General features: G+C 32.9%; 1 protein-coding gene across 1 annotated transcript in view; it reads right to left on the bottom strand.

Annotated features, from left to right (window-relative positions):
* Window positions 1-240: 240 nt before the first annotated feature.
* LOC127709717 (uncharacterized) overlaps window positions 241-16,681 on the bottom strand; it is a 167,310-nt gene continuing 150,869 nt past the window's right edge. The window contains exon 6 of the mRNA XM_052215381.1: window positions 241-2,013. Within this exon, the coding sequence (XP_052071341.1) occupies window positions 1,694-2,013 (320 nt within the window). The 3' untranslated portion in view covers window positions 241-1,693. The remainder of the gene's footprint in view (window positions 2,014-16,681) is intronic.

Here is a 16,681-nt window from a genome sequence, read left to right as displayed (position 1 = left end):
AATAAAACATTATATAACATTTTAACAAAAACAAACAGTTTATTGTGCAATGAGATCGTGATATTCCAGGGTACTAGTATGTCAAAACTGTAAACAATAACCCATTTTATTCCTTTTTTTTCACCTTTCTTACATAATGCACATATTTCCTACGAATTGTAAAAGCAATGAGTGATTGTTTAAAATTCTACATATATCAACTTTGATTTGAAAAGCGCCAAACACTTGGCAGCCCCGAAAGCGGAAATGTAAATACCAAAGGAAAATTGTAGTAATTGAAAAATTTTGGTCAGAGAAAACTTTCTTGAATTCCTCGAATTTAAACGAATTGTCATCAGATATAGAAAAATATAATCATTTTTTCAAGGTTCAAAGTCCCATTACTCTAAATTTGAAAAAAAAAGAAAATTTATTATAAAGGATAGTTAAACTGTATAAAATTTTGGAAAGTTTGGTCAAAGCAAACTTGAACTATCATCAGAAATGGAACAACATGTCCATTTGTATGCACAGTTTGATAACTATGTAGTTTCAAAAAAATCAAAATGTAAAATTTGAAAGGGTTCACCATTGGACATGCACCGACATTAATCAACTATCATATATATCCATTTATTGTTATTAAGTCATGTAAAGTAGTTCCAAGCTATTAGAAAATGTCTGGTAATTAATTACTATGCAAAGTGTAAAATTTGTGACTGATTGTACATATAATAACACTCTCTTACCATGCTTATTTGTTTCAGAAAACGCAAAGAGTGTCCTTTATTTGCAAACATGTGCAAACAAGCTGCACCACACTGATGCTTACTGACAATTATGAAGCTAGCATAAATTTGGTTTGTGGCTTGAATCATAGGAAAAGGTCACTGTGCTCATTAAAAAAACTTTGATTTGATAAGTGAACATCCTCTAAGACCCATGGATGCATGGTGTAGTTTTCTGTAGCCCTCATAGTCGGTGGACCTAAATGAACACAAAGATCTAAGGTGCTAAGCTTAAAGGAAAGGAGTTTTGCCTATGGCATTCTTAAGGAAGATCAATTCTGCCAAAATCAAAATGTTTGGGATTTTTCATAATATAGCTTTTACTGGGGACGTATAGTTGACATATATTCATCACAACACATTTAGCAGTTATAGAGTCAAGAAGGTTTTCAGACTGTTCACAACTCTGTAATTAGTGTTTGCCAGATAAATAAGGAAAGGCCATCACTAAAATATTGCCATTGTTCTCTGATTTCAATTTTCCAAGTCGCTTTTTGGGGTGAAGATTCAACCTTTTATAGCTTACAGTATTGGTTTCGAGGTTTAGAGTGACCTTAATTATTTACATTCTCATTTTTTTTTTGGTGGATATTTGTCTCTTTTGCAATCATACACATCTACTTAATTGTATATAGTGAACCGTGAAATTTGGTTCAAAACCGAAATTTGTCATAAAGTTTCTAAAGTTCAACATGTGTAGTAATGTCATGTTGATGTGAATACAACTTAATGATTAACTACCTTGACCTAAAACTAACCTGTCTACCAGTCGGACGAACGGACAAACCAGAATACATAATGCCACATTACTATCTTTAATAGGCGGGGCATAACTACCGTTGTTTGACTGTTCACAAAATTTAAATACATATGTTGTAAAATGGTATGAAAATATTAAGCAATACTAACTATTACAAAAAAAGTTATCACAGATTGTATAAGAGCATCGTGTCATCGTCTGACGATTCAATAGTGCCATATGTCTTGACTGTTGATTGCTGTTTGTTTAAAATGTTTTGTCTCCTATTTAATCTATCTTTCTCTAAAAACTCATATAATAAATTCTTCATCACTGTGGAAATTTTTGGTCCATTCTTTATATGTGGATGGAAATTAAAATCAGCTACTTCAGTAATGTTAGACTTTTTTCGTACTTTTAGTGAATATGCTAATGCAGCCACTGTTGCTATAAGACCAACCACGCAAAATGTTATTGACACTGTTATCACACTGGAGATCTTGTGTTCTGAAACATAAATTTCCAAACAATAACAACATGTGTAGTATTTCTTGATGTTTTAACGCTATTGGTGCCGGAGAGACACGTATGTCCACACCGACTGTGCCGAGGGACACATCTGTCCATATTTTTAATTTATGCAAGCACCTGTTCTTTACTGTATCTCTTTCAAATGAAACACCAAAGATTATACAGTGTAATCTTTTTCTTCAATGGATCTCCTATGTAATTTTATCAGGGTGTAACAGCATACATCGCATGACGTCATAGTCGGGCATTGTGACATCGCATACGTCCAGCTGTTGTATTTCAAGGCTATCAAAATGTAATCACATTAACCCTTTGGTCGCGATTAGGACATACATGTCCCTTGTCGGTAGTTCGCGCTATGGATTAACATAGGTGCCCATCATTAAGATATGACAAGGAGAGTTTTGCCAAACAAAATAAAAAAAAAATAGATACACGCTTGAATCAAAATTGACGGCGGCATTAACTCTTCAACTACAGTACTGTTATTCCGATTCAAATGCATTACAAAAACTTGGAAATGATACGTTAGAGCTTGAAAAATGTATAGATTTGAAATAAAATAAAATTCCGCGAAACTTCATGAATGATTTTGGCGTATATACATTTTTACGTCTTGGCTTAACGTGACGTCATACAAATGAGAACTTACAAACTGAAGGTTATTATGTTACTTCTACGATTCAAATTTGGATAAAATCACATCAAAACGGCGTTTTTTAGGTAAATGTTGTTTTATATTCGATAATATTGTAGTAATCGAACAAGAGGGTTGAATGTTTGCTTCTCATGTATTCAACTTTTGCCCCATATTTTGTAACCTCTCTGTTTATTCTTAGGCTACACTTTATAACTTTTCATCTGTAATCCTAATATATCCTAATATTTCTTAATAACTTGCATCCAAAAAACAAAGGATGCTCTACACCAGGAATAGACTACCTTAGATGTTTTAGGGAAAAACCTTTCGGAATTTTGGGTCCTTAATGCTCCTAAACTCATACTTTGATTCGAGCGTCACTGGTGAGTCTTTGTAGACGACATGCGCGTCTGGCGTACAAAATTTAGTTCTGGTATCTATGATGAGTTAAAATACACTTCTGGTTAAGTTTTTACTATTTCTATTTTATTTCTTATATATCAAATTTTCAATGCAGATTAACCCTTTGGCAACACTTGAAAGAATACAGCAAATATTCAATATTTTCAGATGATTGTATCAATAAAAAAAAAACAGGCACGTACAGACTGTAATCTCAACAAATGATTCTGACAACATATATATATATAAAATAATGGCATTTTTGTTTTTGATACCGACTTTATCAGCAAGAATATCAAGCGAGCATTATTCTTTTTATCGGCAATTTGTCCTAGCTGTTTATTTTTCTGGTTGAGAATATGAAGTAAAATGAAATAGTTAGTAAAACTACTTTTACGCGTACAAAATGTTGGGATAGTTGTTCGGTTGTATGAATGAAGTCGCGTGCATTTCATTGATAAATTGACGTGGATGGACTTGAGCACTTGCTGCACTGATACATGACGTCATTGCCTAATATTTTCGAGTATTAAGTCCTGTCCATGATCCTAAAAATATTAGGCAGTAAGATCAAAGGGAAACTGAACAAATTGCCGATAAATTTAGTTTACCGTTGTCGCAACGCCGGAAAACGACGTCAAAACAACGTCATTATGTGGACGCCATCATCCATACAACGTTGTCGCAACGTTATATAATGTCGCACCGATATAATTCAGGCTGTATTTTAAGTGTTTTTAAGACAGCAGATGAAAATAAGTTAAACAAGTAAATAACATGCCTCCGCCTCTCTGCTTTTCATTAAATGAGAAGGTCCGGTAGGGGCTAGTTTTGGCCAAAAATTTGAAGTACATCAGAAGAAAGATTTTTGACATTTTCTTAACACTTAAGTGTCTTCTTCAGTCGATTCAATTAGTTTATGTAAAAGATTTGAACTGATTTGGTCATCAAATTCAAGCTTAAATATGAAAAGTCTAAAATAAAACGTCACTTTTCAGATGTAAGTGGCCGCATTCGTGTTCAGTCTCCACCTTTTTAGTTCACCGGGGCCCGAAGGGCCCCATGTGAGCTTATGCCATCACTTAGCGTCCGTCGTCTGTCGTCGTCGTCTGTCGTCGTAAACTATTTAAAAAATCTTCTCCTCTGAAACTACTGGGCCAAATACCTTCAAACTTTAAATAATTGTTCCTTAAGTTATCTAGTTTATAAATTGTATCCGAAGTTTTGATCCATCGACAAACATGGCCGCCATGGCTAAAAATAGAACATAGGGGTCAAATGCAGTTTTTGGCTTATATCTCAAAAACTAAAGCTTTTAGAGCAAATCTGACATGGGGTAAAATTGTTCAATTGGTCAAGATCTATCAGCTCTGAAATTTTCAGATGAATCAAACAACCCATTGTTGGGTTGCTGCCACCGAATTGGTAGTTTTAACAAAATTTTTCAGTTTTTTGTTATTATTTTGAATATTATTATAGATATATTTAAACTGTAAGCAGCAATAATGTTCAGCAAAGTAAGATCTACAAAAAAGTTAATATGACCATAATTGTCAATTGACCCCTTAAGGAGATATTGCCCTTTAAAGACAATTTTACACAATTTGTTTATCAAGTTTGCTAACATTTAAAAATCTTCTCCTCTGAAACTACTGGGCCAATTACCTTCAAACTTTAACTAAATGTTCCTTAGGGTATCTTGTTTATAAATTGTATCCAAAGTTTGTATCCATCAATAAACATGGCCGCCATGGCTAAAAATAGAACATAAGGGTCAAATGCAGTTTTTGGCTTATATCTCAAAAACTAAATCTTTTAGAGCAAATGTGACATGGGGTAAAATTGTTTAATTGGTCAAGATCTATCGGCCCTGAAATTATCAGACGAATCGAACAACCCATTGTTGGGTTGCTGCCACCGAAATGGTAGTTTTAACAAAATTTTGCAGTTTTTTGTTATTATTTTGAATATTATTATAGATATATATAAACTGTAAGCAGCAATAATGTTCAGCAAAGATCTACAAAAAAGTTACATGACCAAAATTGTCAATTGACCCCGTAAGGAGTTATTGCCCTTTAAAGACAATTTTACACAATTTGTTCATCAAGTTTGCTAACATTTAAAAATCTTCTCCTCTGAAATACTGGTGAGCGATTCAGGCTCTTGAGAGCCTCTTGTTTTATATATGATATGTATTATCATCATATACAACATCTATTTTAATATTAAGACTGAACACACATGCGACCACTTCCATTTTAGACAAAAACCGTCTTAAAATTAGCACAAATGCTAAAATTGTGAAGATTTCAGTAATTTTGCATGAATTTATGATTCTAGTACGTGATGCATGTGCATTGTATTGTCAAAAACAGCCCATATTTATGTAACAAAACTAATCTACTTTCCGATAAAAAGCTAAAAATTTACATTTCAACAAATTTATAAAAATGCTATATAGTCCAGCTGATCCGTGCATATTTTTAGAAGAATTGTGGGTTTGATGATTAAAGCATGAAACTTTACACAATTGTATTTATTATATATATGTGTGTGGTAGTCAATTTAAGCTATGGACCCACTCTGAAAAATCCAATATGGAGGCCATTTTTAAGATGTTTGCCAATCAGTCTAAATTTTACAACCAAGTATTATTAAAGCAAATAATAGTCAAACCAAATCTTTTAAAAACACATAAAATGTAATACAACGTTTTGCAAAATGCAACGAACCAATAAATAAGCAGTATCATGGAATCTTTATACACCTGGAAGGAACATTTTCTTAATGATCTAACATCAAAATGTCTAGTTCATTCTTTAATGTTACAGGCCAGTTGTGGTTAAATGGACTGTCAATTTCCCTCTTATAACTCCATTCTTTAAATGTTACATAGTTCTCACCAGGGTCTCGTTCCTCAGTAAAAATTATATCAGGATCTTTGCATTAGAATGAGAAGTACACCTACTGTAATCTCATGGAAATATCTTGTTCGTGATGCATAAGAGCCTCTAACAAAATCTGCTACTCATTAAGTATTATGTTTCCTTGATTGAACACTTGTTCAACCACTGTTTTCTAACTAATCACACAAGGTCCTCAACAATGCCATTTCTATGCTATTTCTATATGAAGACCTAAAACAAAACTATTCTTTGTTCTGCTAGAAATATGTTTGCCCAGTTCCACTGTTCCGATTTTGCAAAGCAAAAAACGATTGAACACAAGTGATAATTGATACATGTCTCGGAAACAATTAACATATTGCTGGGTTGTATTCATGGAATGTCGAATCGTCGTGACAGATGTGATCTCTTCCTGAACCATTGGTGAATGCGGACTGATATATAAAGGCGGGTGATCATTTGTCTTGGCTCTACATTCCTGGAATGCTATCCAAACATATTTAATGTTTTCATTATTATCTGTTTCAAGCCATCTGTGTTATCATTTTGTTGACTTATTTATACCATGTGTGGATATAGTTGCACATTTTACTAATTATACCAGGTTGGCATACATGTATATCTGGTTAGACAATTGACAAATTGCATGTCCATAAAACGTTTATTATTAGATGTAAGTATGATACGCATGGTTATATTTGGTTAGTATTAAGGATATATCTTATTATATAGTAAAATATATACTAAGTTATAGCAATAATATGAACAGTTGTGCTGGCGCATAATATATTGGTTAAAGTACTAGAGATTATAAGTGAAATGCATATATATTTCAAAGCAAAAGGTTATGACGAATTTGCAAAGTTAGACTAGGAAAAGGCTGAAATATTGAAATTGTCGTACAATGTAACGATTCTTTAGCCGTATTTGAAGTCATGTTGTTGTCAATATTGTCCACGGCTGCTGTTGTAAAATATACAGGTTTCGCGGGAGGAACCACATAATTATTCAATGTTGAATGTTTCATAAATGGAATCTACTAGTACTGTAGATAAATGGATAATTGGGTCGTTCATAAACGACAGACGTAAACTGTACATTATGTCATTTAGTACCTCCTTTCCTGGTCCTAGCATCCAGTAGAAGGCATATATACATTATGAGACGGTGTTAGTTCAGTTGAATGTAATGTTAAAGAAGAATAGAGAAATAAAACAGAATTAACTTTGAAATGGATAGCGTCCGATTTGCCTTAATGAAATAACTCGACTGCATCTGAATATTTGGCCAAACGATTATCAATTTATGTTTTTAATGACTGTTGAAAAGACTTTCTCCTATATCATGTCATTTTGAACTACCTGCATGTGCAGCTTTTTCAAGTATCGTTGTAATACCGATTATTGCGGTTGCTTGTTTAATTGCAACTAAACAGAAGAAGCAAGCACCTGCCTTGTTAATGGCCTGCAAGCCTGAGATTACTGCAATATTTAGATCCTTACTATGATCACAGAGAAAACTGTTCGAGTCGAAAAATATACATTTTAGTTAAGTCTAGCTTAAATATTGGAATAACGCCAGTGACTATACGTGATCACTCGTTGTAGACAACTGTTCTGCAAGAATGGTACCGTAGTTACGATTTTCTATACTTTCCTCACAAATCTTTTGATGTTTGGCTTGAGAATACAAATGTGGCATACGCTTGGTATTATAGGACACTAGGTTGTACTGAAGATACGTCAAAACAAAACAATTTGTAACCTATAAGTGATTTTTTTTTAATTTTGATATCTTATGGCGGCCATCTTGGAAAAAGCCGCCATTTTGAAATTTCAAGTTGGTTCCATAGCTTATATTGTTCGAAGCACCCACCACTACAATCATTACAACTTTGAACTAAAATAAGGAATATTTGTTGATTTTGATATTTTTTGTGACGGCCATCTTGGATAAAGCCGCCATATTGAATGTTTAAGCTGGGTTCATAACTTATATTTTTCTAAACACCCAGCACTACTACCATCCCAAATTTACCCTAAATTAGACCTTATATAAATGATATATGTTGATTTTGATATTTTATGGCGGCCATCTTGAAAAAAGGCCGCCGTTTTGATATTTCAAGGTGGGTCCATAGCTAAAATTGTTTGAATCACCAAGAACTACTACCATGCCAAATTTGGTGCTTTTATCATCAAACCCACAATTTTGTCACCGATCCGCTGGACTAATATTTTGGGGCCAAAAAGGGGTCTTACCGGGCCTACTCCTTTAAGGTGAATCATCGCTATATATTTCCTCCATTTTCTTATACTTTGCCACAATGAATATTTTACCATGCTTTTTTCAAAAATATGATAAAAACTATGGGTCACAGTGCTATTTTTCAAGCTACAAGTTGTGCAAAATTGCCCAATTATTGTTTGCACGAAATAACACTTTTTTGTAAATAGAAAGGAATATATCTGACAAAATTTTGAAATAAGATATGAGAAGATAGGTATCATAATATGCTTGTAGAAAATACAAAGAAAAACTGGTGTCGCCAAACTTGATTTCTTGTTTCAAGCAAAAAATTAAAAATATTTCATTATCATTTCCCTATAAAATTTGTACTATAAGAGTTATCTCCCCTTATATGGCTAAGTTGAAAAATTAAATAGAACAAAAACAAATATTTGATTTTTGTAAATAAATACCTTTATTTTTTTAGATAAACGGTTTTACACATTAATTGTCATTCTGTCTCAAAATTTGCAGATTTAAGCAAAGAGCTAGACCGATCATCCACCTTTTCCTACATTTTAACAATACACATTCCTTCTTTTCCTTCTAAACAATGAACAATAACTATTTTCATGATCATGTATCATTTGCGCCAAGACATGTTGTTTTTCACTTTGGTTGTTCACATGTTTGTGTTAAATGAAAAAAACTACGACTTTCACAGGAGTACAAGATAAGTGGCAATGATGTTAAACATACCTTAATTAAAAGGAGAACGTCGAAGAGACTATAAATCAGTGTTAAATATAATTATGTTGCCTGACTAGACAGTTTAATGTTTTATTTGAATAAATCTAATTGTGCTATAAAAGGAACAGAAAAGTCATTAATTCTTTTTAAATTTGGCGGAATCGTATAGTTTGTTTTTTGCGCAAATGAAACTTCGGTTTAGGTATTTTAAAACCAATTGGTGCAAATGAGTTGTGGCGTAAAAGGACACATTTTTTGGTTTTAAACGGATTTCTCCCCTAAACATAAACCTTTTTTTTAACATATTTTGTAATAGAAAGAATTGTAAGATAATAAAAACAAAAATGGACGCACTGCAGAGAATAAAATAGAAGATTAAATATAGAAGTGTACTTTTATATAAAATGAATATTTCAAATATAAAAAGCTTATTAAGGAAATGAAAAATGCGAAGTTGAATTATACATATTACTCATATCTACTAAAATAAGTAGTATTTTAAACGATGAATTTACTAAGTTTATCGACTGATGGTAGGCACCCATTGCGCCCTTTTAATAGAAGACTTGTCGCCGCCGGATTGACATTTGTAATCCATATGTCTCGCATTCTTGCCCTTAGATTTTGATGTTTTTTTTAATCAGGTAAAAATACTACAAATTTCACTAGAAACAGATATGATATTACTATTTATACAAAATAACTTCTTTTTGTCACATCACATTAAAAACGACCAAGTAATGTATGTATTATTTGTGTTGTAGCATCAGTTCTTGACAGTTTTTAGCATAACTTACTTTGGCCGCCACCCCTGATCTAGAAAGTGTTTGTGTCTAGGGATTCAATATCATCTTTGACTACTTTGGTTACAGATCATTTTGGACCCTAGGTTGCGGCCAAGCGTTTTCTCAAGATCTATGGTCCGAAAATGCACATACTCATCGTTTTTTGACAATATACCCAAAATGTGCTGACTTTGAAGCCTATAATATACTCTTAGGAAGAGATTTTTTTTAACCTAGTAGTAAGGCTTTAGAAATATATCCATTTAAGAACATAATTATGGCCATTTTGAACTTTTATGTTGTTTGCCTGTTGGTATTTTTCTTTTTTGGCCGTTGTCAGTTTGTTTTCGACTTAAGAGTTTGAATGTCCCTTTGGCATCTTTTGCCTTTCTTTTTGATATTTAAGGCCATATTTGGCATAAAATGAACCTTATTCTTTTACGGTGATATTGTTTATAAAGCCCGTAAACTTAGATACGATCTATGTAAATTCATTGATCCTTTGAATGAACTTATTCTTAAAGGCCATCAATTCAACACCGTAGTGAAATATTTTAATGATGTTTTTTTTATCGGAACTAACATTGATTTTTTTTAAAGATTAAAACATAACTAAATATACATTGATATATATGAACAGTTATGAGTACTCATGATTTTACGTCCTATCGATATTGTTTACTTATAATTTGGCATTACACAATTTCGTGCGTTTCTCAGAAGGTTTATGACGTCCTTACACTAAATCAGTTTGATGTATACGATTTATACTTTAGTCTGGGGAAACATGATGTATTTATTAGTTGTAATTGGGTTTGAACTAGCTTTCAGTAACTGCAAGTACTCCTCTATCGGTGCTGTGTGTCTATTTTTTTTAAAGTTAGTTGTTTTATTTGTGGTTGGTATCGATGTATTGAGTTTTTCTTTCATTGTTGAAAGATTTCAACAATTAGAAAAACTTATACCATATAGTCAGCAATATAATTTACGAAAAAAAAATATGACACACATAAACCAACGAAAACCACTGAATTATAGCCAAAACTGAATATATATATATATATATATATATTATAAGTACGTCTGAACCAGTGACGACTCTACAACAGATTTTATCCATCGGATCACCAGCAGTGATGGTGATACAAGGCTGAAAATACATTCTGTATATATAATTCGTCTAAACAACAGCCCAACAATGTTAGATCTGTAAATTTGCGGAAGCAGATTTTTTGTTCTTCCCTGGCCGGGATTCGAACTCATGCTACTGAGATATCGTGGCACCAAATCGCCTTGCACTATGCCCGACGCGCTAGACCACTCGACCACCTAGGCTCTAAAATAAAGCTTTCGGTGGCCGGGTGTTACCTTTCCTCGTCAGTTTTTATCTAGCGTCGTAACACAGTACATGATATATAAGGCATGAAGATGGAATTGTTACAGATCAGCTGAATTATCTATTGTAAAGGATCCTACAAATTAATGTAAGATGCAGTCACAGATGATAAGCCTCCATGTATTCACTTTTAGGGGAATAGAAATATATTTTCCAATCAAAGGGGGCGTACGCCCTCTACGCTCCCCCTGAATCCGCCACAGTGAATACAGGTGATAGTAGAGATTTCCAATAAATTGACATACGTACGTAACTCGACGTACGGACCTAATGGGACGGGTTATTGCCAACCATCGAATTTGATTAAATACGTCGCTTAAGTTTAAACAAAGTATTCCAAGACTTTCAAAATCACACACTGAAATTTTCGACCATATAAACAAAAATATCATGACGACAACTGATAGAAATATTGCATTTTCATTTATCACGTGGTTTTCCAGATTCCCGCCTTTATTTTACTGACATAAGATCACGTTTTAGTTTAAACATATTTTATTTACTCAAAGTAAAATGGATTGGACACAAGTAAACCATACTTATGAAGTCCGCTCCGAATAACAATAAATTACAATACAATATTAATGTGAGCATGCAATAATTCAGAATATACAATACTATAAGAGTCTATCTATTGAAAAAAAAAGATAAAATAATAATAACGGAAAAATTGGTAATGATGATGAGGATGATGACGTGAATGTACCGCAAAAACACTATTAGTATCATATAACAAGAAATCTCTCAGACCTTTTAATAAACTCGAATACATGTTTAAATATATTGACGTTTTGTTCATACGAAAGGTTTGGATTACCAGATGTTAGTAACTTAACATTTAATAAGATCACGTATTAACACACTTATCCATGCATACCTATCATATGTACGATTCGAGTTATCTTTCATGGTTTTGATTATGACAATTATTTTTCAATATACTTTGCAGTTGAACGCCCCATTATACTTTTTTCTGTCTTTCCTTATAGTTTATCTATCTTTTTATTATATTTGTTGCGGGGAAAATATTTAGAAGGATATGTTTCTGACAATTTCAGAAATATCGAAAGCAGAATTTGTCAGAATCTGTCTCTTTATAAAGGTTAAAAATTCAGATAAAACTATCGCTTCCATTTAATTTATAAACAAAAGTATTTTTCATTTATTATAAAATGTATTGATAAAGAAATCCCTATATATGTTTTTTTTTTATTAGAATTAAGGTGTGTTCGATTAAGGATTGTTCTGTATTAATTTGTTTAACGGGAATGCTATCGGAGTCCAAATACAAAAGATCCAGGGAATATATTTGATATCCCTTGTCGAAGTGAACTAACTTAGAGTATTTTATCCATTTTATTGATAAACAACTAAAAGGGGGTCACCCAATTCATTTTAATGAGTAAATCATTAACGTAAATGTGTAAGGTAAGTAACATTGAACAACATAATATAATAAGATTTTGCTGCCAGATGCGGATCCAAGATGCAATTTAAAATGAACAAGGTAGATACAAATATCTTTTTTAAGTAACAGACAAAGTATAACTCGCAAAAAACTGATCCCAACCAGAGGTCATACCCGTGAAACTGATATGATGCTTGGTTTTTTTTTTTGACAACGAACTTGTTACTTTTGGTGGGCAAAGTTTTCAACAGACACTTGGCATTCCTACATTTTATGTAGTACTCTTCTACCTTGTTTAATATAAGCAAGACTTAATAGTTCTCCCAGTTATTATCATCCATACATGTTGACAAAAGCTAAACGTATAAGTTAAGAGACATAGTGGATCTTAAACTTAATATCCCCAAATCTGTACCAAAGCATTTTAGGAGAGGTCATACATATAATTCTGTCTTTTTTTTTTTTATCAGGAACCTATCTAACCGAATACCGAGAATTAAGCCTTTAACCAGAACTTTCATTAAAACATATTGATTAAATGCGCACTAGAAATATTATTTCATAATAGAATTCCACAATCTGGATTTTTCATAGACAGTACCTTTTTACCATTGTGTTACCTATCAAGAGTATGATCACCTACACCTTTTTTGCGATTCATTTTTTTCAATTAACCGTTCACTCCCTACTGGCATTGACGTCTTTAAACCAAGGTCAGGCTTTAACTGCCAAGATTCAAATAATTTGCCTCACCAGAAATAAAATTCAAGTTACGCTACTGTCGATTGATTGACAGTTGGTTGCTTAACGTCCAGTGGCAAATATTTCATGCATAATTAACATGTAGAGAGCGTGACATTGTATCTAAAAGATGCATCGGATTTAACGTCCCCACTCTGAACGGACGGGATTGCGTACTTGTACATCCCGCTCATCTAAACGGACTCTCCACTTTAGAAATGGTTTAACTGAACAAGACCAATAGTGACCATATTTCTATTCCCTTGATCAACTTTGAGAGGTTACTGTCGAGACGAGCGCGCGACCAAAGAGACAGTTATGAGTCTGGAAGATATATTTACATGAACGTTTATTCATCAGAACATTTGCAACAAGAATGTGTGGCCTTAAGACACCGTGCCCCTTCACATGATAATATTTCCATGTTCAGTGCACCACTTAATCTGGTTCAAACTTATAGTTGGTATATAATTTTAAAGGTTTTATATTTTGAACAGAACGGAGAACGGAAGGATGCACAGACCAGTAAATATAATATTCCCATGCTTTCATAAGTTGGTCATAAAACTAAAAAAAGATCATCTTACTTAACAAAAATTCAATTAAAAAGTCCGTACATGTCCGTTTTTCATACGTATTTGTATAATTAAACGCCAAATATTTTAGAAAAAACAGTTTAAGAACATTGACGTTAAATTACACCTACGTTTGTACGGGCTCTTCCTAGAATCCATGGATCATAATAATTAAAGACAAGATATAAACAAATTAACTGATTCAGTAAAGTGTAATCATATTTTTTCCTGCAGATGCGTCCTCATAAATTCCATTTGATAAAATACTACGGAAAGGTGACACAGTACTATCAGAAAGATGCATTAGTGATCTGAATTTTTACCTTCGACCAAAGTATCTTGAAATAAATTATGGAAGTATGCTAAAAAAGAAGAAGAGTCAAGTCGTGTACACCTTTTACATTCCGGCGTGTTTGAGACTCTTGTTTTAATCTTATTACTTAAAAATGAGAATATGATCACGCTTCATATTCCATTATTTTTATTTGTTCAAACTTAATTTTGATTTATGAGCTTTAAGAATTCATCGTTTGAGAGAAAAATATATGGGTCAAGTGAAATGACAAAGTAATGATCGGTGTATTTGATTACCAGTAACTGAACTAATTATTCCCTTTAAGGTTGTTGTCAATGAAATCACCCCAAATTTAAAAACAAAATATGTAAAGAATTAAAATAGTAGTTTGTGCTAATTTTTAAATAACATTTATTCCAACAAAGTATGTGTATTCAACGAACCGACAATTCGTGCAGTCTATGCTCCCCTCCGTCGTCCTTCACTGCAACAGGCCGAGATCACGGCCGACACTCGGCTAACCGAAATATTGGTCGGTTAATCTATATTGAGTATGCGGCTATATGGGCGGTTGGTCTGTTAATCGGGTCGGTTATACGTCTGTTAAGAGTAAAACGCACAATTTAAATGTTCAACTCTGTTAAATATACAGATTTTTGGCATATTATAAGAACCAAATAATAAAAAGAAAAGTGTCTGACAAAATGATATCTATCATAGAACATTTTCCACCTGTAAAAACATTTCACAGTCTGCGCAAACTTCAGTAAAACTAAAAGGCGTCGCGCAAGTATGTGGTATTTATGCTTATACGCATAGCAATTGTTTAAATAAACGGCGAAACAAACAATTTTAGATATCATTTAAAGGACACAAAATAGTACTTTGGTTCTAAATAATAAATTGACATTAATAAATATTTCATAATTGTAATATAACGTGAGTAATACCACGTTTTAGTGACTATTAGGGGAATGAAGTCTGTTAATGGGTTGGACAATTAAAATTGTGTCAGGTAAGAGTTATTTAGCCACGACAATAGTTTTGCCACCTTTATAATTTCCCATTAAAAAAGTTAAGAATGACATGTACTTGAGTAAAAAAAAATGACAATACGGTGCAACAGTATCCTTGTAGTAAGAGCATTTTTATTTTGATTTTCTTTGCATTTTATTGAAAGGTGTGTCACTGCAATATAGCGTGATATGGATTGGCCGCTGGAATATGCATGAATTTATTATTAACGTTTTCAATCAGCCTTGATTTTTGTGTCTGTTCAAAGAAGCACGTTCAAAAATCCGACTGAAAGTGTCTGTTTTATACAACACCGGGTACATATAACGTGTTGTCGTTCTCATATGGACATGATATTTGCCACTGGACGTTAAACCCTAATTCGTCAGCATCATCCAATTGGTTCTTTTGTTCTATTACTTAATCATATGTTGTTTACAAAAAATTCTAAAGAAGTACTAGTAAATGGAAAGAAGCGAATGCAGCTATATTTGATTATCTTAATTTTTAATTCATTTTATTCCGTTTACCCACTAAACACATATATCTGTACAAAGCTTTTCCTAAAATCGCAATAATTAAACTCGCATATTTGTTCATTCTTGAAAAATCGCAATAATAAATGCACGCAATAATTTCTGAAATTACAGTATATGAACATGATGAAGTGAATAACATTTACAGAAAAATGAATTATCACGAATAGACTTTATAATTTTCATTCTAGATCTGATTTAGCAACGTGTAGATACATAAAATTAAACTTTTAACAATTTGCTTGTTGTCTAGCTAAAATAAATAATATATACTAGTATTCATATTTTTGTATTCATTATTTAAGAAAAATAGGTAACATGAATGTGTGGATTTAATTCATTCAAATATGGGTAAATTTCTAAAGTACAATTCCTGGAGAGAAAGATTGATTGATTGTTGGTTGCTTAAACGCCCAGTGGCAAAACGTTCATGCATTTTTAGAAAGATGGAGAGAAAAACAACGTTGGGCCAATGAATGAAGATACGTCGGGCCATTGTTGTGCCAACATACAAATGTTGTCTGTGACGACTAGGTTAAATTTGGGTTCCAGATTGGTAACACAAGGTTCTATAAATGTTCCTGATTGGTTACACAGGGTTCTAACAAGGTTCCAGTTTGGTTACACAAGGTTCTATCAAGGTTCCAGATTGGTTACACAAGGTTCCAGATTGGTTTTTCATAACGTTATATCATAACGTTCTTATAACGTAACTGGTAGTCCACACAACGTTAAATCACAACGTTCTCACAACGAAACAGAAACGTTCTAGGAACCTTTCCTGAACGTTTTTGTGTTTTGTGGGTAGTTCCTTTCTACATAAGTGCAGAGGAGAACTGCAGTTGTGCGCTTGTAAAATTCTAGCATTTGTCACCAATTTGAGTACATCGCAATCCGTTACTGTTTCAACCACCCCCTCCCCCTGAAATTTTGTTTTGTTTGCACTTTACAATATTTACTGAGC

This window comes from Mytilus californianus, unplaced genomic scaffold, assembly GCF_021869535.1.
Source record: "Mytilus californianus isolate M0D057914Y unplaced genomic scaffold, xbMytCali1.0.p SCAF_7, whole genome shotgun sequence".
Lineage (NCBI taxonomy): Eukaryota > Metazoa > Mollusca > Bivalvia > Mytilida > Mytilidae > Mytilus > Mytilus californianus.
This window is presented reverse-complemented; position numbering and strand designations above follow the sequence as displayed.